The sequence below is a fragment of the Cervus elaphus genome, chromosome 12 (genome assembly GCF_910594005.1).
Source record: "Cervus elaphus chromosome 12, mCerEla1.1, whole genome shotgun sequence".
Taxonomy (NCBI): domain Eukaryota; kingdom Metazoa; phylum Chordata; class Mammalia; order Artiodactyla; family Cervidae; genus Cervus; species Cervus elaphus.
Window position 1 is genome coordinate 47,981,489 of NC_057826.1, and position 24,730 is coordinate 48,006,218.

General features: G+C 38.0%; 2 protein-coding genes across 9 annotated transcripts in view; one reads left to right on the forward strand and one right to left on the reverse strand.

Moving 5' to 3' along the window:
• TCF12 (transcription factor 12) overlaps nucleotides 1-24,730 on the forward strand; it is a 391,020-nt gene that overhangs the window by 256,762 nt on the left and 109,528 nt on the right. For all 8 annotated transcript variants that reach the window (XM_043921192.1, XM_043921189.1, XM_043921191.1 and 5 more), the window contains one exon: nucleotides 17,279-17,343. In XM_043921192.1, the coding sequence (XP_043777127.1) occupies nucleotides 17,279-17,343 (65 nt within the window). The remainder of the gene's footprint in view (nucleotides 1-17,278; nucleotides 17,344-24,730) is intronic.
• On the reverse strand, nucleotides 415-911 carry LOC122705910 (DNA-directed RNA polymerases I and III subunit RPAC2-like). The gene has a single exon (XM_043921202.1). It carries the CDS (start codon nucleotides 909-911, stop codon nucleotides 510-512), a length of 402 nt encoding a protein of 133 aa, XP_043777137.1. The 3' UTR covers nucleotides 415-509.

Genomic DNA, 24,730 nt, shown 5'->3' on the forward strand with positions numbered 1-24,730 from the left:
CAGTTATATATTTTAAAAATAAATATTTGTTTAAAAAGATATGTATTGTAAATTGAAAACGAGCACTTAAAAAAAAGTAATAGAGATGAAAAAGAATACTTGATACAAAAGCAGGCTGGAAAAAAAAAGGAACAGATGAGACAAACAGAAAACATCCAGTAACAAAAATGGTAGTTTTAAATCCAGCCATGTCAATAATCACATTAAATGTAAATAATCAAAGCACACAGAGAAAGAAAAGATTGGAAAAAAGATTTTTTACTTTTTTATTCTCTAATTTCTAGTATTTTTTCACATATTTTATTTTATTTTTTTTAAGTATAAGAGGGAATTTATTAGCAGAATACAGTTTCTTGCAGGGACTCCAACAGCTAAGATGAGTTATGAGCTAGAAGCAGGCCCTTCTGCAGGTCACATTGTGCTGTCACCACAATCTTACTTCTGGGTTTCGCCAAGAGCACATACAGAATATCCTAGACGTCAGTTCTCCCTGTATGGTGTGTGAGGGACTAGAATGTGGCTTCGTTTCTGCTGGCCTTTTGATCTTTATATTCCTTTATGCTGGCCTCGAACTTGTCAAGCACATGCTGGCAGACATTCATGAGCTCAGTCAGGCCTCTCTGAAAGGGCTCGACCGCGGGGAGGGCACCTCGGGTCTGTATGCGCAAGTTAATTTTGCTCTCTGAAGGATGGGTTGTAGTGTAACCACAGAATTCCACTTCCGGGTTCTTCATGATCATGTACCGGAGAGAATTTCCTAGGGTATGGTCCTCCTCGTGCAACACAAATGTCACACAGTGTCCATCTGTCCCAGCCGCCTGGACCATCTCCAGGGCTGTCTTCCTCTCGCCTTCAGCCATTGAGGTCTTCACTCCAGACATTTTTCTCTCCAGCTCCTGGTCCTCTTCCATGGCGGGGGCGGCTTCCCGGATCCTCAGGTGGTGCGGGCGGGCCGGAGGCTCTGCCCCATGCCTCGAAACGTGCGGGCGAGGCAGGCAGGCAGGAAGGACCGACGGAAGGAGTGCGGGCGGAAGGAGGGCGGAGGAGCCGCAGCGGCGCGGCAGGGCCCAGCCGCTGGGCGGGTCGTGGAGGCTCCGCCCCTGGCCCCCGCCCCGGCCCCGCCCCCGGCGCGAGGAGCTCACATATTTTAAAGAATAGGTTCTTCCCTACATGAAAATCTTGTAAGTAGTAGTTGTTGTTTAGTCGCTAAATTGTGTCTGACTCTTTGCAACCCCATGGACTGCAGCATGCCAGGCTGCCTGTTTTTCATTGTCTCCTGGACTTTGCGCAAACTCTTGTCCATTGAGTCAGTGATGCTATCCAACAGTCTCATCCCTTCTCCTCCTGCCTTCAATCTTTCCCAGCTTCAGGGTCTTTTCCAGTGAGTCATCTCTTTTTATCAGGTGACCAAAAGTATTGTGGCTTCAGCTTCAACATCAATCCTTCCAGTGAATATTTAGGGTTTATGGCCTTTAGGATTGACTAATTGGTTCTCCTTTCCATTCAGGAGACTCTCAAGAATCCTCTCCAACACCACAATTCAAAAGCTTCAGTTCTTTGGCCTTCAGCCTTCTTTGTGGTCCAGCTCTCACATCCGTACATAACTACTGGAAAAACCATAGCTTTGCCTAGACAGTCCTTTGTCAGCAAAGTGATGTCTCTGCTTTTTAATATGCTGTTTAGGTTTGTCATAGCTTTCTTCTAATGAGGAAACATCTTTTCATTTTATGCCTGCTGCAGTGATTTTGGAACCCAAGAAAATAAAGTCTCTCACTGTTCCCGTTGTTTCCCCATCTATTTGCCATGAAGTGATGGGACGGGACACCGTGATCTTAGTTTTTTGAATGTTGAGTTTCAAGCCAGCTTTTTGACTGTCCTCTTTCCCCTCATCAAGAAGCTCTTTAGTTCCTCTTCATTTTCTGCCATTAGAGTGGTATCATCTGCATATCTGAGGTTGTTGAACTTTCTCCCGGAAATCGTGATTTCAGCTTGTATTTCATCCAGCCCAGCATTTTACATGATGTACTCTGCATATAAATTAAATAAGCAGGGTGACAATATATAGCCTTGATGTATTCTTTTCCCAATTTTGAACCAATCTATTGTTCCATGTCCGTTTCTAACTGTTGCTTCTAGATCTGCATACAAGTTTCTCAGAAGACAGGTAAGGTGGTCTGGTATTCCCATCTCTTTAAGGTTTTTCCAGTTTGTTGTGATCCATACAGTCAAAGACTTTAGCCTTTGACTAAATGAAGTCAAAGGAAGCAGAAGTAGATGTTTTTTTGCAATTCCCTTGCTTTCTCTATGATGCAACGAATGTTGTCAGTTGATCTCTGGTTCCTCTGCCTTTTTAAAATCCAGTTTGTAGTAAACATCACATTTGTTTACACACTGTGTAAACCTCCTTACAGTGCAACAATGCTGATTCTTCCTTTTTACCTAATAAAGATGGTCTGCTTCTCTGTCTTGCATGAGCATCAGACAGCAACCAAGCTCTGTTCAACCAGTGTCTTAGAACCAAGGTAATCTCCCATAACCATTTTCCCCAACTCCTGAGAAAAAAGGAATAATCAGGTAAAGGACTGCATCTACCATATATCCTCTATGTTACAGAATCTACAATTCTGTTAAAATCCACTTTAGGTTGTCCTCATATGCTTTCATATCTCTTCAAACTCTTTATCACCTTTTTCATGTCTTGCATGCTGTTTTTGCTAGATCGTTCTCTTTATTCAGTTGTTGAACAGAAACTTGATTGTGACCCAGTCTGCAAATTGTGCTAGAGAATTACCCATTCGTTAATGCTAAGGAAAGAGTGAAGCCATTAGCTTTTAATGACTTTGAATGAAATGAAAGGCATAAAGAATTTTGAAAACCGTTGAAAGTTTCTACTAGTTCCATTTAAATTATTTCCCAGGAGTCTGCCTTCTTTATCACTTCTGTTTAAGACTTTTTCCTCAAGCACTGATATTTAGGATAGGCTATTAGGATATATAAATATCCTAAATATTGTGGGTCTTTTATTCAATATATTTTTCTTTAAAATAGTAGCTAATACTGAATTAGCGCTTGTGTTTTTCCTATTCTAAGCACATTGTAAGTTAATACATTTTATCCTCACAAAAACTCAATAAAATTTTTATTATCCCATTACAGCACTGAGTCAACTAAGGGATAGAGAGTTTAGGTAACAGTGTTAGTAAGAGTTGGAGTAACCTAGTTATCCTGCATTCAGAGTCTCTGTTCTTCACCACTTTCTCATACCCACTCTTCTTCATTATTACGTTTTTTCCTTTTGGTGGTTTAGTTGCTAAGTCATGTTCAACTCTTCGCAGCCCTATGGGCTGTAGCTCATCAGGCTCCTCCATCCATGAGATTTCACACGCAAGTGGGTTCCTATTTCCTTCTTCAGGGGATCTTTCTGACACAGAATTCAAACCCAGTTCTTCTACATTGCAGTCAGTCTCCTGCACTGTAGGCAGATTCTTTACCAACTGAGCTACCAGGGAAGCCCCACTTATTTTCCTTACTTCATTTATTCTTTAATTTCTTCGTTTCTCCCTTCAACAAATGTTTTACATACTGTGAGTAATTTAAATTGATTTGTATAGCCATTTATAATGAGCCGGAGTGTTTGAAAAAAACTTATTTTGAGTTGTTTGACTCACAAATGAACTCTGGATTATATCCTGTTGAGAATATGAGGCAAGCCTTTACCTGTTTTCAAACTTTTGACAAAGGTAGGATGGTCGTAAATTGCAGTACAAGAGGCCACTCATTGAAAACTGAAATGTCTCATACTCTGCCCTCATAGTTACCCAAATGTAGCAAGAAACTTATTTAAATCTTAGCAGACCGTAAAAGGGATTTAAGGCTTTATCTGAGGCTTTCTCTGTTTCAAGAAAGTAGTCTCCTTTCAGTTGCTCCATATCTGTACACATTTTCTGTGGTGTTTACCTTCCTGCAGTGTATAGGTGGAGAATGTTCAGCCCTAATGAGAAATTTTATTACCATTTAGTTTTTCTTAATCTGAGTAGTATGAAGTCTTAATAATCCTGAGTATATTAACTTCAGTTTCCTACAGTCAAATACCAACTTCACAGTTTAAATACATCAAAGTGTACTAAACAGAGGTATGATGAACTGCCTGTATACCTCATTTTTATAACTGCATGTCATCATTATTACATAAGTCCCTAAATTTTTTTAGCAGCTTGTCTTCCTTTTAGTGCCAACAGTACCCAAATTTACATTCTGTCAGTAGAGGGTGCCTGATTGATAGCAAAGTAGATGAGGATGTCAGTTTCATAGGCTATTGAAATAGAGATCATCCAGTCCAAACTTGTCCCACCTCACTCCTTTCTTTAGGTAAAGAAACTGATTCCTGGGGAGATTTAATGATTTATGCGTCTCACACTGCTAGTTCACACAAAGACAGGACGCTCCTGGTTATCATTTCTGTGCTAGTTTCATTTCACTACCCTGTTTTTTACTAGATAGTTGTTACATGGTAGCAGTTCCACTGACTAGTTCCTTTTTTTATTCCATTTCTTGCTGTCAAGGGAAACTAGCTAATTAACAGTCATTCATTATCTGCTATTTTAGAGGATGGTTCTCTTAAACTGTCTCTCTGCCTCCACATGGCTGTATGCCATAGATAGAGCCTTGGAGTAGAGTCTGTTCCTGGCATGCAAACAAAACAAGTCTTGAATTCCAGACCAGTGTTCCCTGAACAAGTGGCATCTGCCTTCTGGTCCCTGGGTGCCATAAAAAACAGACTCAGACACTGACCTTGCCTGGTTAAGGTCATGGTCTAAATTAGACAGCCAGAATACAGAAACATGTGAGAAGATCACAGGAATTAACAATAGTGAGCTTAATGTTTTGTTTATCATTCTATATGCAAGAAGTTTACATATGTGATTACCAAAATAATTTGATAACATGCTGTATTCTCTCTTCCCCCAGCCCAGTTTTTTGGTGATGTGATTTTTTACCTGATTCTCTTTTTTCCTTTATTTTTGGAGTAAGAGGAGTAGACAAGATTGAGGTGTATTGAAGGATTAGCTCAGTAGAATTGGCTGGAAAGTTGCAAAGCATCAATTGAATTATTTTGAATCCTTCTTCATTTAAGAAATGGCATTAAGAAACGGCATTAGGATACTATGGTTACTTGATTGTTTTTAGAGAATACATATTTACCATGTTTCCTCCTGAAATGCAGCCAAAGGTGAAGAGATAATTCCTGTTTCTATAATCTGTTGGATTATTACAAAAATGAAGTATCTTTATATCTTAAGTTTTAAACTTCATGAGGTTGTAGAAATGAGGAAACACACTTAAAATCTGAGTCTAAGGGAAAGCAACAGTGCAATACAGATATGAATACATTTTCAGATACAAGTTAGAAAGGTAATTTTTAAGTAACATCTCTGAGAGAAGTGGAGTTTAGATTTTGAACTACCTGTAAAGAATACCTTGATATGGATTCTGAAATGGACCATGAAATGGTCTAGAAAGTTTTGATAAAGGACTAAAATTGATCGATATATTTTCTTTTTCTACTGTGTTCCTTCATTCCCAATTTCTGCCTGCCTACCTCACCCTCTCGTATTGAATCCTGCATGTTAATATTTTCTCTTCCAGCTTTCCAGTGACTGAAAAGCAAACTGTTTTGTGTAAGAAACCTTCTCATCCTTGCCATTTGTTTAGTTTGTGAATCTGATTTTAGGAGGAGGGATGGAGAGCATGGGAAGAACAGCTGGACTGGTGAATGTTTGTGTCTCAGACTACTTTCTCTCGGGTTTAGTCGCAAAAAGTCATTTCTGAAGCCTATTCAAATTGCCCAGGTCTGACAGTGTGTTCTTATCAAGGATAATGAGATCCTTTATTGGTACAGTAGCAGTTCTGCAGGATTAATTGGGAAGATGCTTATAGTTTGATGCCTGTCACTAGAAGTTGATGCAGAGTTAAGGTGGAATAAAATGATGAGATAAAGACTGGGTTAGAAAAGTGATTACAACTGGGAACTTGCTAATCACTGACCTCTGTAGGGATCCTTTGGTTTATCACTAATCTCACTCACACTTGGCATTTTCCTATGCTGCTGCCTCATCATTCATTGCTGTGTGAGTAATTTGGCACAGAGTGAACAAGAGGAGGGCATAGAGAGTCCAGCAGCTGTGCTTGTTGGCACTAGATATTTAAATATCTTCAATGTAGCCAGCAGCGTGCTTGGCACAAATGTTAGCCAATAATACTTAAACAAATTGTTGTGAAGAAAATAGGCAAGCATTTATGTTAAAAACCCCCTCTCTCTTTCCTTCCCTTTTAAAAAAATCTGTTAGTTTGAGTTCCTTTTAAGGCTCTTTTTTCTTCCGGTAAGTTTAAAGAGGTTGCTTCCAAAATGAAGGCTGTGATTGTAATATTTAGCATTGTGCTAGGTTCTTTCAGATAAGAATTTCCAACTACTTTATAAGCATTAATTAAATTGTACAGGACTGTGTGAAGTACATGTTTCTTGGTTGGTTTTACTGAAAGAGTGAGGTGGGGCCATTGATGTTCAGTGACTTGTAACTTGCCCCGTTCACCAAGTGAGAGAGAAACAGCCAAGATGTGAACCCAGTGGTCAGAGTTCCTGAGTCTCTGCTTAGATATACCCAAAGGCATTACGGATCTTCCCATTCTTAGGACAGTATTTTATGTTTCTCCAGGTGGTTAGTATGATTCAGATTGAATGACAGTTTTGGTACTCTTTGTCCACAAGAAGAGAGGAAAAGCGTCTCTATACATAAATGAGTTAGGTAATTAATGAGTTTTCAAAGATACCCAAGGGGGAGGAGGATATTCTCCTCATAGAACCATGACCAAATTCAGATTTGGGCCCAGGTATTTAGATTTGCCTGTGTAAGAATTTTATATTGTTTCTTTGAAAACTAAATATAGAAAAACTCTCATGATCTATTTATTGAAATATTTTGAAACATTGTAATGTTGATAGTGACAGAAAGTGAAGAATTAAAGAGCCTCTTGATGAGGGTGAAGGAGGAAAGTGAAAGAGTCAGTTAAGACTAAATATTAAAAAAAACTAAGATCATGGCATCTGGCCCCATTACTGCATGGCAAATAGAAGGGGGAAAGGTGGAAGCAGTGACAGATTTCCTCTTCTTGGGCTCAAAAATCACTGTGGGAGGTGACTGCAGCCACGAAATCAGAAGACGATTGCTTCTTGGCGGGAAAGTGATGACAAACCTAGACAGTGTGTTGAAAAGCAGAGACATTACTCTGCTGCCAGAAAGGTCCGTATAGTCAAAGCTATGGTTTTTCCAGTGGTCATATATGGTTGTGAGAGCAGGACTGTAAAGAAGTCAGAACACCAAAGAATTGATGCCTTTGAACTGTGGTGCTAGAGAAGACTCTTGAGAGTTCCTTGGACAGCAAGGAGATCAAACCAGTCAATCCTAAGAGAAATCAACCCTGAACATTGAGTGAAAGGACTGTTTTTGGTCATCTGATGTGAATAGATGACTCACTGGAAAAGTCCCTGATGCTGGGAAAGATTGAGGACAGAAGGAGAAGAGGGCGTCAGAGGATGAGATGGCTGGACGGAATCACCAGTGCAGTGAACGTGAACTTGGGCAAACTCCAGGAGACGGTGAGGGACAGGGAGGCCTGGCATGCTGCAGTCCATGGCGTCACAAAGAATTGGACACGACTGGGTGACTGAACAACAGTGTTGATCTAGGTAGTTTTTGACATATCCAGGAATTCTTTTTCTAGGTTAAGCCTTTGTCTTTTAAGAAAAATAGTCTAATGCTGCTCGTTGAAAATAGAGTGTTAGGGATTTTGCTGTTAGTCCAGTGGTTAAGACTCCAAGCTCCCGATGCAGGGGGCCTGGGTTCGATCCCTAGTCAGGGGACTAGATCCCACATGCCACAACTAAGACTCGACACAGCCAAATAAATAAAGATTTTTTTAAAAAATAAGATATGGTTATGGAGTTTTTTATTTAATAGATTTTTGAATTTGAATGTAAATCAGTAGGCCTGAATGAACTTGAAATAATATTGGCTTTCAGGCAAATAGGGAAACTATTTGTTCTAATTTGTGCTGTTACTCGTGAAGTCAACAATTCTTCCTTGAATAGTGTCTATTCATTGAAATTACTAAACTTTTTTGGAAGCTTTCAAGTACTCACTAAACTGCTACAGAAATAAATACTGAGCCAGCTACATCTTCCATGATATCTCTTTCTCTGGTCATTTCCTCATAAAAATATTATTGGGTTTCCCATGTGGTGCTAATGGTACAAAACCCGCCTGCCAATGCAGGAAACAAAAAGAGGTGTGGATTCAATTCCTGGGTCAGAAAGATCCCCTGGAGGAGGGCATGGCTGCCCATTCCAGCATTCTTGCCTGGAGAATCCCATGGACAGAAGACAGAGGAGCTTGACGAGCTACAGTCCATAGGGTCGCAAAGAGTCAAATATAGCACATGTTGGTAGGAAAAGAGCACTTACAGCTGGGGCAGGTTTCTAGAAACCTGTAGATTGAGAGATCCTGAAAATTTACTGTCCTATCTCACAGCTTCCTTCAGTGACTCCTTGGTATTAACAGAATATCTAGGAAGATGAAAAATAAAACTAGCAGTGCTACCAGCAGTGTAAGGAAAGCACCTTTCCACAGTGCCTCCTTGCAGGTAATAGCTGGTCAGCAAATTCCGACAGCAACCTCAAGACGTTGGGAGTGAAAAAGAGAAAGTGGAAGAGTCCTACACTGCTGCGTACTCTAAAGAAGGTTCAGCAAAGCAGCTGGAGAGTTCATGAGCCCACGTTGGTCAAGAGTAAAGCCCTGTCTCCCAGGAAGGAGTGTGCTTTGCTTTTCGCACCATACTCTGTCAGATGTGTTGGAGCAAGTGGGCCTCAGGGCAGAAGCAGCCCTGAATTCTAGACCACAGCAGGTGGAGCAGTTCCCCAAAGGACCTGACTTCAGGGAGTTAGTTACATTCCCCAAAACAGGAGTGTTCCACAAGGTGTGTTCTCTTGGCTGGCGTAGCAGTTGATTTTTTTTAATTGTTTAAAACATATACACACCAACAAATCCCTTCATTGGCCACACAAAACAATCTTGCAGGATGCTTTTATGCAACCTCTAATATTGTCCAGCTTGTTTATTCTTACAGATTAGGAAACTGAGGCCCAGAAGGACATGAAAATAATAAATATTTTTCTAAAAGGCACTTGAAGCAAGAGTAACATCATCATGTGTCCTTTGTGAAAACTAAAAACAATTGAGTTAAACCAGCATAACTACATTGCTATCGTATCCAGAGCCAACCTTGGGAGTAGTTGGGCTTTGCTGCCAATCATTTGGGGGATGATTTGTTGTTGGTCCCTCTTTTCATTAGGAGTACATTTCACATCCAGTGCTAAATCAGTTGATTGGTAGAAGCTGCTTGGAGGGCTCAAAAGAGAAAAAAATAATATATTTGGGACCTGCCAAGTGTCTGCATATATGATCAGAATGTAAGAATTGTGTCCTAAACCTCCACTGGAAAGTAGGGCAGTATAAAAGAATGTTAAGAATTTGGTGTCAAGACAACCCTGCATTGTAGATCTTTCAATTCTTTGACTTTGGGTAAATTATTTTTCCTCATTAGTGAAATGGGGATTTAATAGTACCTCCCTCAGTGGGTCAGAACAATTAAATCCATCCCTAGCTTTCATCTGGCTTATTTCAGTAGTCTTCTAAGTGGTCTTCCTGTTTTCACACTTGTTCCCTCATAGTTTAGTCTCCTGGAGAAGGCAATGGCAACCCACTCCAGGACTCTTGCCTGGAAAATCCCATGGATGGAGGAGCCTGGTAGGCTGCTGTCCATGGGGTCGCTAAGAGTCGGACATGACTGAGCGACTTCACTTTCACTTTTCACTTTCATGCATTGGAGATGGAAGTGGCAACCCACTCCAGTGTTCTTGCCTGGAGAATCCCAGGGACGGGGTAGCCTGGTGGGCTGCCGTCTATGGGGTCGCACAGAGTCGGACACGATGACGTGACTTAGCAGCAGCAGTTTATTCTCCACACAGCAGCCACAATGACGGGTGTGGAGTATAAAGATGTGGATCATCTTTTCAGTAGAACAGTTCTGAAGTCTATTGGATATCCCAACAGAAAAAACTTGTTCCTTGACCTTTTACCAGCATACACAAAAAACCAAAGTCAGATTTAAGTGTGTGAAAGATTAAGCTTTTAAAAGAAAGCATAGAGAAACAGATTCCTAACCTTGGAATAGCAGAGATTCTTAAATAGTGCACACACCAAAGAATGTTAATCATATAGGGAAAGATGGACAGATTGGACTGTGTTAAAATGAAGAATTTCTGTTTGTCAAAACACACCATTACGAGAGTAAATAGGCAAGCTACATAAAATATATAGATACAGTAAAATGTCTTGTTTGAAATATGTATACAAATCAGCAAGACAAACAATCCAGTAGGAAAAAAAGTGAGCAAAATTGTGAATGATCATTTTACAGTAAAACACCTGAATGTCTAATAAACATGAACTCATTGTGATTCACCAGTAGTAACTTGACTGCTAAAAATGTCTATTTTTAGGTCTTCTGCATTAATAAACAAATTTGCAACAAAAGAGCTAATTGTTCCACGCATCTCTTTACAAATAAGAAAAGCTGGAATGTCATATTATTTTCTGCACAGTTTTTATTTCACTATTGGAAATTCTGTTTTCTGAGTGTTATTCCTCAACAGCCCCCACTTTGGCTTTTTAGTGTTATTCTTAAACTGTGAGTGATACAAAATAGAAAGCAATCATCATGGATCTTTTTTTCATGACACTGTTTATGTTCAAAAAAGTACTGCTTTGGGCAGGAGTTGGAGTAGGTAACCTCTGAAGTCTCACTGAAAAAATGAATCTCTGATCCTGGGAAAGATCATGTGGTCTTATTTAGTATTCACAATTACTGAGAAATGATGTAGGGGGTCCTTTAATTCACCTGCACTTCAAGGAGTTTCCAAAATTGGTGTTTACTTTTACCCTGCTGAAGATCTGAACCCTTTTAAACCAGGGTTCCCACAATTGGGTGTGGTGCATTCTACCAACATAAATGACCTGCCAAGAGGATTCCTGTCATTTCAACTCTTTCCTCCACTCCTCTGGGAGGGGACATGCCTTCAATTTTTGAAGTGGAGTAAGCGTTAGAAATTTCTGGTCTTCTTCTTCCTACCTCTCTTTTCTGGGGCTTCCAAGTACTTAGCATAAATTTAGATAGGTTCAGGTAATGTGATGAATCAAAGATGAAATTTAAAATACTTTTTTTAGGAAAAGAAATCCTGCATTTACATCTAGAAAAATCAGTTGTATAAGTACAGAATAGGAAGGCTTGGTTTAACAGTGTTTCAGCTTTCTTTTTTTAAAAGTCTACTTTGTGCCCAACAAGATAGTATGACTGTGAAAAAAGCCAGTGTATTCTGGACTGCAGTTACGGTGTAACTAAATTCCAGTAGAGGTGTAGAGGAAGGCACATTTCCTTGTTTCTCTTCTGTCGTGTCTTCTTACATTTCCTTTTCTCTTTGCTGTTTGTGTTTTCAGTCTGTACCTTTCTACTCCTTTTTTTTTGTTTGTTTTTTCTCTTTTGCTGATTAGGGGGAAACAGCATTTAATTGCTTTTGAAAAAATCAGTGACTATCTGTCTGTACAATGAAAGATGGGGTCCTCTGTTTATATTTGGTTCTCAGCACACTGCTGCTGCTAAGTCACTTCAGTCATGTCCAACTCCGTGTGACCCCATAGACGGCAGCCCACCAGGCTACCCCGTCCCTGGGATTCTCCAGGCAAGAACACTGGAGTGGGTTGCCATTTGCTTCTCCAATGCATGAAAGTGAATCTCAGCACACTAGAAACTCCCCAAGACTGGCTGGATTTTCATTCTTTGGTCCTTCAGTAAAGAAAAGGTGCTCACCTCAGCCCTTAGTTCACTCAGGTGTTTGACTGACTTGTCTCAGTCAGCACGTACTGCTTCTGTCCTTGAGACTGATTGTTCTCACAGCCCGCGGATAGCGTGAGCTGGGTCTAAACGAAAACCAATCTGACAACACTTAAGCTTTATGTAGGGCAAAATACAGCTTATTTCCGACACCCCTTTTGTTTGAAAGTCACTTGCCTAAAAGACCATATTGGGCCACCTCCTCAGAAGACCCTTCTTCTGTGCTCAGAAGATCCTTCTGTAAGATGGGTGGGTGGTTTCATCTCTACCTCTAGTGTGACTATGCATGCTGAATCACTTCAGCCGTGTCCGACTCTTTGTGACCCTGTGGGCTGTAGCCCTCGGGGCTCCTCTGTCCCTGAGATTTTCCTGGCAAGAATAATGGACTGGGTTGCCATGCCCTCCTCCAGTTAGCTCCCACATTGCAGGCAGATTCTTTACCAGCTGAGCCACAATGGAAGCCCAGTACTGGAGTGGGTAGCCTATCCCTTCTCCAGCAGATCTTCCCAACCCAGGAATCAAACCAGGGTCTCCTGCATTGCAGGTGGACTCTTTACCTACTGAGCTGTCAGGGAAGTCCTGAGTATTACCAGACGATGTCTATTACTTCATTCAGGTTTGAATATGACTATCCTTCCTTGTTCAGTAAGCCTTATGGATTGTGTCAGCCCCAGACAATTCTCTGTCCATTCCTCTAGAACCACCCACAGTGTGTTTGGATCTGGACCTCAAGACACCTGACCTTAATTGTGAAACTTGTTTTTCATCCAGATAGGCTATAAGCTTTTCTGCTTATTGACACCTATTAAGGGCGCAGGCTTGGCTCTTCATCTTATAATGCCACCATCTCTCAGAGTGATTAACCCATAAATGTTTGATGGAAGTTATCAAACTCAGATTCTTCTATCTAGTCAACTCCTGCATATTTGTGCTTGGGTTGGGGAGGAATGGGAAGGTAAACTTGCCTGTCGGTTCCCAGCCTCAGCTTGACTGCTGATTATGTCCTGTGCCAAAAGAATGTAGGTGAAACGATCTTCTGAAGAGTTCTTTATAGACTAATATTAACATTAGTTTGTGTTTCTGGAGTTTAGACAAGCAGTGGAGAGTTTCAACTTGCTGTTAAAATACGTATGTTATTCCTAGGGAACAAGATGACTTAGAATTTTATTTTTTTTAATACAAGAAAATTTGTTACAGTAATGACTGTTTCTAGTAGTTTATATATCTTTCACAAACACCTGGGTAAAATAATTTCTTGAATCAGTAATTTGCTTTTTCTTGAACAGTAGTTATAAATCCTGTCCAAATTATTCAAAATCTTCTGTCATGTCTTGAACATTTCTGTTTGGGGTCAGAAAATACTGGGCTGATTAATGTATAATATACCATGCAAGTCTAAATAAAAAGCTTTTGCACACAAAATATTTATGAAATACATGTTGGGCTCAAGATACAAATATATATATAAATATATCTTTAAATAATATGTTTCTCTTCCACTAGTGTTGGGGTTCTTAAAGTGAGTCCATAGACTCTCAAAATGGAAGCAAAATCAATGAACTTGGACAGGAAAAGAATTGTTATTTTCCCAGTCTCCAAGTGAAATTTAGCATTTCCGCTGATGAGGAATTTCCTTGAATGAGGGTAGCAAAACAGACCTGATAGTATTTATGGTTTTTGTCACCAATAGAACAGATATTCTCATAGCATAATATAGTTGTTAAAGATATCTTAAATTGTCATTTGTGATTTAAAATTACCATTGTTAATAGGCCTACTTCTAGATCTTGCACTTAATGTGTTAGTAATGAGGCATTACTATGCAGCATATTTGCTTAATATTTTAGTAACTTATTAGATTATAATAGTACATATCTTGCTTTGTACTTTTAAAAACATTATTCTGAAGAGTAGTTCTAGGTTCAGGATGGGGAACACATGTACACCATGGCTGATTCATGGCAATGTATGGCAAAACCACTACAATATTGTAAAGTAATTAGCCTACAATTAAAATAAATAAATTTAAAAAATAAACAAAAATAATAATAAACAGACTGTGTATAAGAAAAAAAATAATAAAACCAGTGAGAAGAGTGGCGTTATTTTTTTTTAAATGAAGAGTAGTTCTGCCAAAGAGGCCTGTGGTTCATACATACCCATACGCAAAAAAAACCCCTCTACTAGAATATCTCAGTAAAATTTTTGTAATATTTTTAATAGGTGTTTCAAAGGAAATGAGATATATGTTGTTACTAGTAGTTCTTAAATTGTAGTCAGAAGTTTTTGTTCTTTATCAGACATCTAAAATAAAATAAAAAGACATAGGATTCACCTTACTTGTTGAAGACTGTTCTTGTGAAAAGTAATTTTGTAAGAATTAGAGATTATTGTCTTTTAAATCTCAGACATGATATGTGTTATTATATTTCAGGAGTACCCAGATTTCTAAAGTCCCTAAGAGGTAAATAGTTCTAACAAGTTAAAAGTGAACTAAAAATGTATTTACATTTTTAATCTCATTTGAATAGGATAAGTGTCATTTTAAAAACAAGCTCTCAACTTTCCATTTCAGAGGAAACTTTACTTTGAAATATTATGGGCTAATATTAAATGACTTTCATTCTCTCTGGCTTGAACATCCTCTGTGAAAGAAGTTTAGAAATTTAAATAGGTACAGGAAGTAAATTTTAAAACTTGACTTTTTTTTAAACCGTCTTTATCTAATGGGTAGCTTCCACACAGATATTAAGATTGCATTTGAAATCTGTACTTTATTTTAAAAAAAGACCTAATATCTCTCATTCTGTTTCCTTGTCCACCTCAACAATTAAAAAAAAAAAAAGTCCTTACTCTAGTACAGTTGAGTGAAAGTATAACAGTTGTTTAGTTTTAAGTCTTTACTGTTGTTTGAAATAATGTTTAAGGAAGAATTTGCAAGGTAAAAAGGACTTAATGAATATTTCAACTAATAATAAGTTGATAGTATATTGTTGTGAATGACAAGTCATTGGAACAGTCTTTTTTTTTTTAAACTTTATGGTATTGGTTTAAAATGTTATTGTCTCCCAGTTCTGTCCTGCTAGGTATATGACATCATCTTTGTTCAACAGGGAAGGGTGTGTGTCAGACTTGAAAATGTATAATCCTTTAAGAATTTTGTGAAGCAGGTTACAAGAGTTGAAATGTAGAATCCAAAACTGCAGGATATTATTTTGACTTGTATAAGCAGTCTTACTTGTAAAGGATATATTTAAAGAGTTACGAATGTTTTCATTTTTATTTCATATGTATATTTTGCCAATTAAAATTCTTTATATAGAACATATTACTTGGTGGTGAGAATGAGGCAAATCACATTATTTAACCTGTTTTCATAAATCACGTAATTTTTATATGTTGGCATTGCTTCACCTGTAATAGGTACTTCATCAGTAGTAAACAGTAAGTGCTTCTTAAGACATATTCTAATGGGCTCAGAAATTATATCCTTAATTATTAAAGTATTTTCTAATAATTTGCTTTGTTATTACAAGAATTGTTTTGTGTATCTAAAGGTTCAGTAGATGCCAAGTTCAGAGTTGTAAGATTTCTGTATCAGTTGGCCAGTTGAGTATCTCAGTAGCATGCATACATCAGTGAAAATGATCAAATATTAATACATACATCTCTGAAGTTTTTTTTTTAAAATCGTGTACCACATCAGTAAACAATTTTGAGCATGTCATCTACGTGTGGAGTTTTTTTTAATTAATAAACTGTAGTTTTATATGGAGAAGGCAATGGCAGCCCACTCTATTACTCTCACATGGAAAATCCCATGGACAGAGGAGCCTGGTGGGCTGCAATCCATGGGGTTGCTAAAAGTCAGACAGGACTGAGCGACTTCACTTTCACTTTCCACTTTCCTTCATTGGAGAAGGAAATGGCAACCCACTCGTGTTCTTGCCTGGAGAATCCCAGGGACAGGGGAACTTGGTGGGCTGCCGGCTGTGGGGTCGCACAGAGTCAGACACAACTGAAGCGACTTAGCAGCAGCAGCAGCATAGTTTTATATAATCACAAGCCAATATCTCATTGTGTAGTGTACAGTTATGGTGAAGTTCATATAGCCTCAGTAACTTTAAATATTTTAGGTAACTTGTCAGATTTAATTTTTTTTTTTTTTTTTACTTTGAGACAGAGAAAAAGAATTAGCTCTTCCATTATCATTGTTTATTTGCATTCCCATCTTTGATATTAACATCAAATTGTGATCCTTGCAGAAATCTTTTTAAGCAATGTGTCTATTTGTGAGAGATCATTTAGTTTAAAACTATATGCTATTGAAAATTCACTTTACTAAACCTACTAAGCTCCTGTGTATTGAAAAGCAGATTAGCACTGGTGTCAGTTGTCAGCACTTTGGGACATCTGCCCTCCCTCTAGAGCTGGCCTATACCATTCCTGACACTTGGCCATCAGCTTTGGAACTGCAAATATAATCCCAACAGGAATTCTTATTTTTTTCTGGGAAAGGTATATATTGGAATGAAAACTGCAGAGAAAGGTGATGCATAGTTGAAAGTGTTCATCCTTTAATCCAGCAGTTCCACTTCTTTGTGTCTATCCTGAGAAACTCTTCTGTGTGTAAACAATATGTACAAGGATATTTGTTTAAGCACTCTTCATGATAACAACAGAAAAAGTAGAAACTATTTTTCTGTTTTTCAGTAGGAAAATAGATCAACTGTGCTTTTTATTTGTATATTGGTACATTTTATAGCAGCAAAAATGAGTGAACTACATATCTTTAATGTATATCTCAGGTTATATAACATGTAATCCCATCTGTTTAAATGTATTAAACACAGATAGTTATGTGTATTTTGTTGGAGTACATAAATATATGCTAATAGATTCAAAATATACATGGGAATCATATACCAATTTTATGGTAGTGGTTACCTTTGAGTCTGGGGTAAGATGTGAGCTATATCGATACTGTTTTAATTTTGGAGAGAGAAGGGGAAGATGTTGAATCTGAAGCAGGTATGGGAAAACGTATGCTTACTTGTACGTATATGAATCATACTGTTGGCTGTATAGATATCCATTCTTTTGAATTTTTTTTCGTTTTGTCACATGACTGAAATGGCAGTAAGCTATTCAGATTTTGTTTATTGGATTTTATTTTCTTGTTTATCATTTGTTCTCATAAATGGTCTGGAAGTTTAATTGATTGTGTGTCAGTCAATAAAGATTTTTATATAAAGTTACTTTCTTTGTTTTACAGGAAAAACATCAGAGAGAGGCTCATTTTCCCTGTACAGCAGAGATACTGGATTACCAGGCTGTCAAGTAAGTTAATAAATACAAAATCAGTGCGATAATTTCTTAACATGTAAGTAAAGACATTAACAGACGAGGTGGAAATTTATCCAGTTTATTTCACCCTTTTTGTGCATTTAATTTGTGACTAAATGTAGTGGGGTTTTAGTAATTAGACATTTTCTTTCTGCTCCTCTGTTTGAAATGGTTTCCATTCTGTGGTTCACCAAACTATTTCTCTATCGTCAAAAGAATTTCATAACTCACCTCCATTTTAACTGGAGGCAAAGTACCAGTTACCTTCCTACCATCTTCCAAAATGCTGATTTCTGAAAATGATGTCTGTTTATTTCCTCATAAAAAGAACAGTGTTGCTGGTAAACTTCAAGAAGAACATGAAATTGCTCTGTGAGGCTTGACTATCGTATGTTAAACTTACTAATGTTGGAAGTAGTTTCATCATAATCTGTACTCAACTCAGGTCCGGCTGTTTGCTACTTGCAAATCAATACCTGAGGAGCAGGTGTTGGTAGAAAGGAAAGTTGCTTTTGATCAGAAAGTTGACAATCTGGGGAGAAGGCAGACTTGAATACCCCTGCCAAAACCAATTCTGAAGATGCTGCTCAACCATGACGGTGTATAAAGGGGGAGAAAGGGGGGAATTAATTTCAGGTAATCATTGAGATGAAGAGTCAGAGACATTGCAATTCCCCACTGCATGTAGTCTTATTGGCTTCTTCTTGTGATCTTTCTTTAGAGGCAGTCTTTTTTCTTTGGTCACAGGACATCATGTGAGATATTAATTCCCTGGCCAGGAGTTGAACACCTGTCCCCTGCGATGGGAGCATGGAGTCTTAACCACTGTACTGCCAGGGAAGTCCCTTAGATGTCATCCTGTTCACAAGTTTGTGCATACAGCTTGTCCATGAGATTACTACAGGAGAAGCTAGGGAGGAGGTCTGATGGTCATCTGCTACTTATTCTTCATTTTGTCATCATTGATCTATGGAAGGAAACAGCAGGTGAGGCAAGGTATTATTATATGATCAAAAGATTTGAAAACTGCTTGGGCCAGAGATCAGCAGAGCATGACAGGTCCCTGGTTTAAGGGTAGTTGTAATATAGCTTTGCTAAAGTGACACGACACAAAGGGTTTCCTGATGAGGGGAGTTTCTTAGAAAGAGCTCCTTGCAAATGTGCAGTGAAACCATTTTTAGAGTTTCCTCCAGTCTCTTTGACTTGGAAATGTTCTTTCAACTCTTCATATTTCTTAGTATGTTGCATTTCTACTAATGGCCATTTCCTCTGCTTTTTTCCCCACATCTTTACACTGAGAATCCTAAATACACAGTTTGCCTGCAGATTCCCACCACAATCAAGCCAAAAAGCATACAAAGGAAAGGCAGAATACATTTAAGTGTTTTCTGCTGTCTGCATGCCTTTATCATAAGACCCACCTTAACTTTAGACATGGGCACTTAACTGTCAGTGACAATGAAAAGTAAAGTGAAAGTGTCAAGTCGTTCAGTTGTGTCCAACTATTGGAGACCCATGGTTTGTAGCCCTCCAGGCTCCTCTGTCCTTGTAATTCTCCAGGCAAGAATACTGGAGTGGTTTGCCATTCCCTTCTCCAGGAGATCTTCCTGATACTAGTAACTATCCCATAGTTGTGCCATTCAGAATACCTAGCTTCAAATCTCATCTCTGTGATTACTGACCTGTGGTTCTAAGACAAGTCATTTAACCTTGAATCGAATCTCTGCATTGACTTCTTCATTTGGAAAACAGAATTAGCAATTTTTTCCCCCACGTATATAAGTCTCGGAAGGCTAAACTGCTGTACAGGAGACAGGGATTAAGACCATCCCCATGGAAAAGAAATGCAAAAAAGCAAAGTGGCTGTCTGAGGAGAACTTACAAATAGTTGTGAAAAGAAGAGAAGCAAAAAGCAAAGGAGAAAAGGGAAGATATACCCATTTGAATGCAGAGTTCCAAAGAATAGCAAGGAGAGATTAAAAAAAAAAGCCTTCCTCAGCGATCAATGCAAAGAAATAGAGGAAAACAACAGAATGGGAAAGACTAGAGATCTCTTGAAGAAAATCAGAGATACCAAGGGAACATTTCATGTAAAAATGGGCTCGATAAAGGACAGAAATGGTATGGACCTAACAGAAGGAGAAGATATTAAGAGGAGGTGGCAAGAATACACAGAACTGTACAGAAAAGATCTTCACAACCTAGTCACTATGGTGTGATCACTCAGCTAGAGCCAGACATCCTGGAATGTGAAGTCAAGTGGGCCTTAGAAAGCATCACTATGAACAAAGCTAGTGGAGGTGATGGAATTCCAGTTGAGCTATTTCAAATCCTGAAAGATCATGCTGTGAAAGTGCTACACTCAATGCCAGCAAATTTGGAAAATTCAGCAGTGGCCACAGGACTGGAAAAGGTCAGTTTTCATTCCAATCCCAAAGAAAGGCAATGCCAAAGAATGCTTGAACTACTGCACAATTGCACTCGTCTCACATATTAGTAAAGTAATGCTCAAAATTCTCCAAGCCAGGCTTCAGCAATACGTGAACCGTGAACTTCCAGATGTTCAAGCTGGCTTTAGAAAAGGCAGAGGGACCAGAGATCAATTTGCCAACATCCGCTGGATCATCTAAAAAGCAAGAGAGTTCCAGAAAAACATCTATTTCTGCTTTATTGACTATGCCAAAGTCTTTGACTGTGTGGATCACAGTAAACTGTGGAAAATTCTTCAAGAGATGGGAATACCAGACCATCTGACCTGTCTCTCAAGAAACCTGTATGCAGGTCAGAAAGCAACAGTTAGAAATGGACGTGGAACAACAGACTGGTTCCAAATAGGAAAAGAAGTACATCAAGGCTGTATATTGTCACCCTGCTTATTTAACTTATATGCAGAGTACATCATGAGAAACGCTGGGCTGGAAGAAGCACAGGCTGGAATCAAGATTGCCAGGAAAAATATCAGTAACCTCAGATATGCACATGACACCACCCTTATGGCAGAAAGTGAAGAGGAACTGAAAAACCTCTTGATGAAAGTGAAGGAGCAGAGTGAAAAAGTTGGCTTAAAGCTCAACATTCAGAAAACTAAGATCATGGCATCTGGTCCCATCACTTCATGGCAAATAGATGGGGAAACAGTGTCAGACTTTATATTGGGGGCCTCCAAAATCACTGCAGATGGTGACTGAAGCCATGAAATTAAAAGACACTTACTCCTTGGAAGGAAAGTTACAACCAACCTGGATAGCATATTTAAAAGCAGAGACATTACTTTGTCAACAAAGGTCCGTCTAGTCAAGGCTATGGTTTTTCCAGTGGTCATGTATGGATGTGAGAGTTGGATTGTGAGGAAGGCTGAGTGCCGAAAAATTGATGCTTTTGAACTGTGGTGTTGGAGAAGACTCTTAAGAGTCCCTTGGACTGCAAGGAGATCCAACCAGTCCATCCTTAAGGAGATTAGTCCTGGGTGTTCATTGGAAGGACTGATGTTGAAGCTGAAACTCCAATACTTTGGCCACCTCATGGGAAGAGTTGACTCATTGGAAAAGACCCTGATGCTGGGAATGATTGGGGGCAGGAGGAGAAGGGGACAGCAGAGGATGAGATGGCTGGATGGCATCACTGACTCAATGGTCATGAGTTTGGGTAGACTCCGGGAGTTGGTGAATGGACAGGGAGGCCTAGTGTGCTGTGATTCATGGGGTCACAAAGAGTCGGACACAACTAAGCGACTGAACTGAACTTAACTGAAACCTTCTAGATCATGCTTGATAACTGTAGAATTCCTTACTTCCCTCTCATTTAATTTGTTTGGTCAAGGAGGGGCCTGAGAACTTGTGTTTTTAATACATGCTTCAGGTGATTTTAATTCCCATGAACTGGGGATTATGCTTTGAGAATCCCAGTTCCTCTGTATACCCCAAAGGTAAGCATATATGGAGTATTAAAAAAGGAACTACAAAAAAATAAAAATAAAAAAGGAACTACAAGATCATTGTTTAATAATTATCCTATGTTGGAGAGATCAGGCTGGCCCATGGAAAAGAGAACGAGGTTATGGGAATATATAAAATATAAAATAATGATATTGCTGTATCAGGAAGTTTTATAGATATTCGAATCAGGAAAAGATTTGTTTTTGAAGAATGTACAGAAGCAATGCTTGAACCCCCAATAAAAGCCCAAAATTGAGCACAGAGTAGAGAGGATAATACTGCAATAAGAGTAAATAACGTCAGTGAAGACTAGAGGTCTTTAAGTAGAAGGTTTCCTTAACTGTGAATGGAACAATGGCTTTGCTGTTTGTTACTGTTACTTAGCTCTGACTATACTACAGTTGCTGGGAGAAATTACCGTGGATCATACATACCAGCTGATTTGAGGCCTAAGTAGTAAATTCAGAAAATTCAAGAGTTTAAAAAAGTATATCACTCCCATTCAAAAAAACCCCTGTATTTCAAACAGTACTTACTATAATGAGTCAAAGAAAAAAAAATACATGAAAACAACTGGCTGCCATTTTGTCTTACCTATTCACAAGCAACATAATAATCTTAACCACACAATGATAATGGAGGAAAATATGAATAGTGGCTACAAAGTTATATCTAAACACCACTTTGAAACCATTTTTCCTCAACAAAATCCCCAAGGAACATTTATTTTGCTATTAATGTACTTAAAATGCTGCTGACATACCACAAAATTCAGGCTAATTTAATAGTGCCTGATGGGCCTTACTTCATGTAAAGATGATGTAATAATATGTTGCTAAATGAGTCTGCTCGTATTACCTTCACGGCAATTGCATAACTGATGAGCCATTAAAAGGAAACTGGTGTTGCAGTATTACTGGAAACATTGATAGATCATTCTGCAATTGAATTTTTTTTTTTTATTTAACACAGAGCATAGAAGCCAACATCTTTACTAACAGTAGGTATGGGGGCAATAAATTGGAAGATTGGGATTGAGATATACACACTACTATATATAGGTAACTAATAAGGACCTACTGTGTAGCATAGGAAACTTTACTGAATACTATATAATGACCTATATGGGAAAAGAATGTAAAAAAGAGCAGATAAATGTATAACTGATTCAGTTTGCTGTATCCCTGAAACTAGCCCAAGATTGTAAATCCAACTATATTCCAATAAAAATTAATTATAAAAGTTAAGTGTCAAGAAGAACTCCATTGATATAATATTTTAATAACTGCCCCCATGAAATGAAAGATTCCTTTTATGATTATGACTGTCTGTCATTGATTCCTCTTAAACAAGTATTTATTCAAAGGGCTCAGCCTAGAAGAGACAGTGTCTTGTATTTTTTCCCTAAGAGATTTAATTTTCATCAGAGTTAAGATATTTACCCTTGAAAAAATAGCAATTAACTTTCAAAACTCAGTTAACAGTTACTTAGAAATTTACCCATACCATTTGCTTCTTTACCATTTTCTTTTTCCATTACAGTCAATTTCATTGTATACCACATTTGATTATGATAAAATAATGAGTCAATACATAAAGAAACAATGATAAACTGTGTATACATCTAATAGCAGAGCTTCAAAATGAAGGAAACAAAAATTGGTATAATTAAAGAGAGATTCATAATTATAGTTGAAGATTTGGATACCTCTGTCTCAGCAATTGACAGAATAGCTAGACAGAAACTTAGTAAAGACATAGAACTAAATGAACCACTGAAAACTACTTTGACCTAATTGATACTTATAAAATTCTGTTCCCAACAACTGACGAATATAAATTCCTTTCAAGGGTAGATGTTACACTTGACAGGATTGAACCATATGCTGATCTTTAAATCAATATCAGTAAATTGAAAAAGTTTAAAATCATACAAAGTATTTTTTATGACCACATAAGAATTAAATTAAAAGTCAGTAAGATACCTAGAAAAATGCCAAATATTTGGAAGTAAATGGGTTGTTTCATTTAGACATGGGCATGTCTAAAAAACCCATGATTTTGAAAAGAAATCAGAAGGGAATGTAGAAAGTGTTCCTAACTAAATTATAATGAAACAAGATAGCAAAATTTGTTAATGCAGTTAAAGCAGTGCCTTGAAGAAAATGTATGGCTCTGAATACTTGTATTCAAGATTACGGTGCGTGACATGAGGCTCTGCCCTTTGCAGTCAGAAAAAGAGGGGAGAGCAGTACAAAGGAGAGCACTAATCGGTGTACTGTTACACAAATAACAGAAAGAGCTAACGAAGCCAAATGCAGTTATCTGTAAGATCCATGAAACGAATAACTCCTAGCTAGACTAATTAAAGGGGGACGGGGAGGTGGGGACAAAACAGCCAATTACCAGTATCTGAAGTGGCAGAGAGATTATCACTGTGGGTCATATATACATTAAAAAGAATAATAAGGAAGTGTTGGGAATAAGTTAATGAATTTGAAACTTAGGTGAAATAAGCAAATTTCTTAAAAATTACTTACTGAAAGGGGACAAGATGAAGCAAGAGTTTAAATAGCTCTATATCTATTAATGCAAGTGAATTCATCTCAATTTTTTTACAGAAAAAGTTTGAGAATCATATAGTTTCATTGGTGAATTCTTTCAAATGCTTAGGGGGGAAATTAATACCAATCATACATAAACTGTTTTAGAAAATAGATGACAAGGGAACACTTTGCACCTCATTTTATAAGATGAACAACACCCTGGTACTCAGAATGCATATGGTGTGTGTACCAGTGGTGAAAGAGTAGCTTAATTGTTGAAAATCAACACTGAAAATCAGTCATTGTAGTTCAGCACATTAACAGAATTAAGGAGAAAAATATTTTGAAAGATTTAGAAAAAGTATTCAACAAAATCAAATATTCATAATAAAACCTCTCAGGAAACTGAGCACAGATAGATGCTTCCTCAGTTTGATAAAAAGACTTGCATGAAAGATCTCTAGCTTTTAAGTGTAACAGCAGGCTTAAAGGTGAAAGACTAAATGTTTTCTTCCTGTTAGGAACAAGGTAAGAATTTCTATTCTTACTACCTGGATTTTGTATTCTAGTCAGTGTAATAAGAAAAGGGATAAAAATTGGAAAGGAATAAATTCAGCTGAATTGGCAGATGATATGTCTGTGTACATAAGAAGTCAAAAGGAATCATCAGGAAAACTTCTAAAACTGATACGTACTTTTAGCTAGGTCACAGGTTACATAGCCAATCTAAAAAACAATTAGATTTCTATATACTAAGAGTGAACAATTAGAAAATGAAACTATCAAAGCAGTATTGTTTAAAATGGGACCTAATCAAACTTACAAGTTTTGCACATCAAAGGAAGCTATAAGAAAAAATGTAAAGACAACCTGTGGACTGGGAGAAAAATATTTGCAAAT

What these genes read in the sequence shown, in the direction of transcription:
- LOC122705910 (XM_043921202.1), bottom strand. Translation starts at nt 911, where the DNA reads ATGGAAGAGGACCAGGAGCTGGAGAGAAAAATGTCTGGAGTGAAGACC.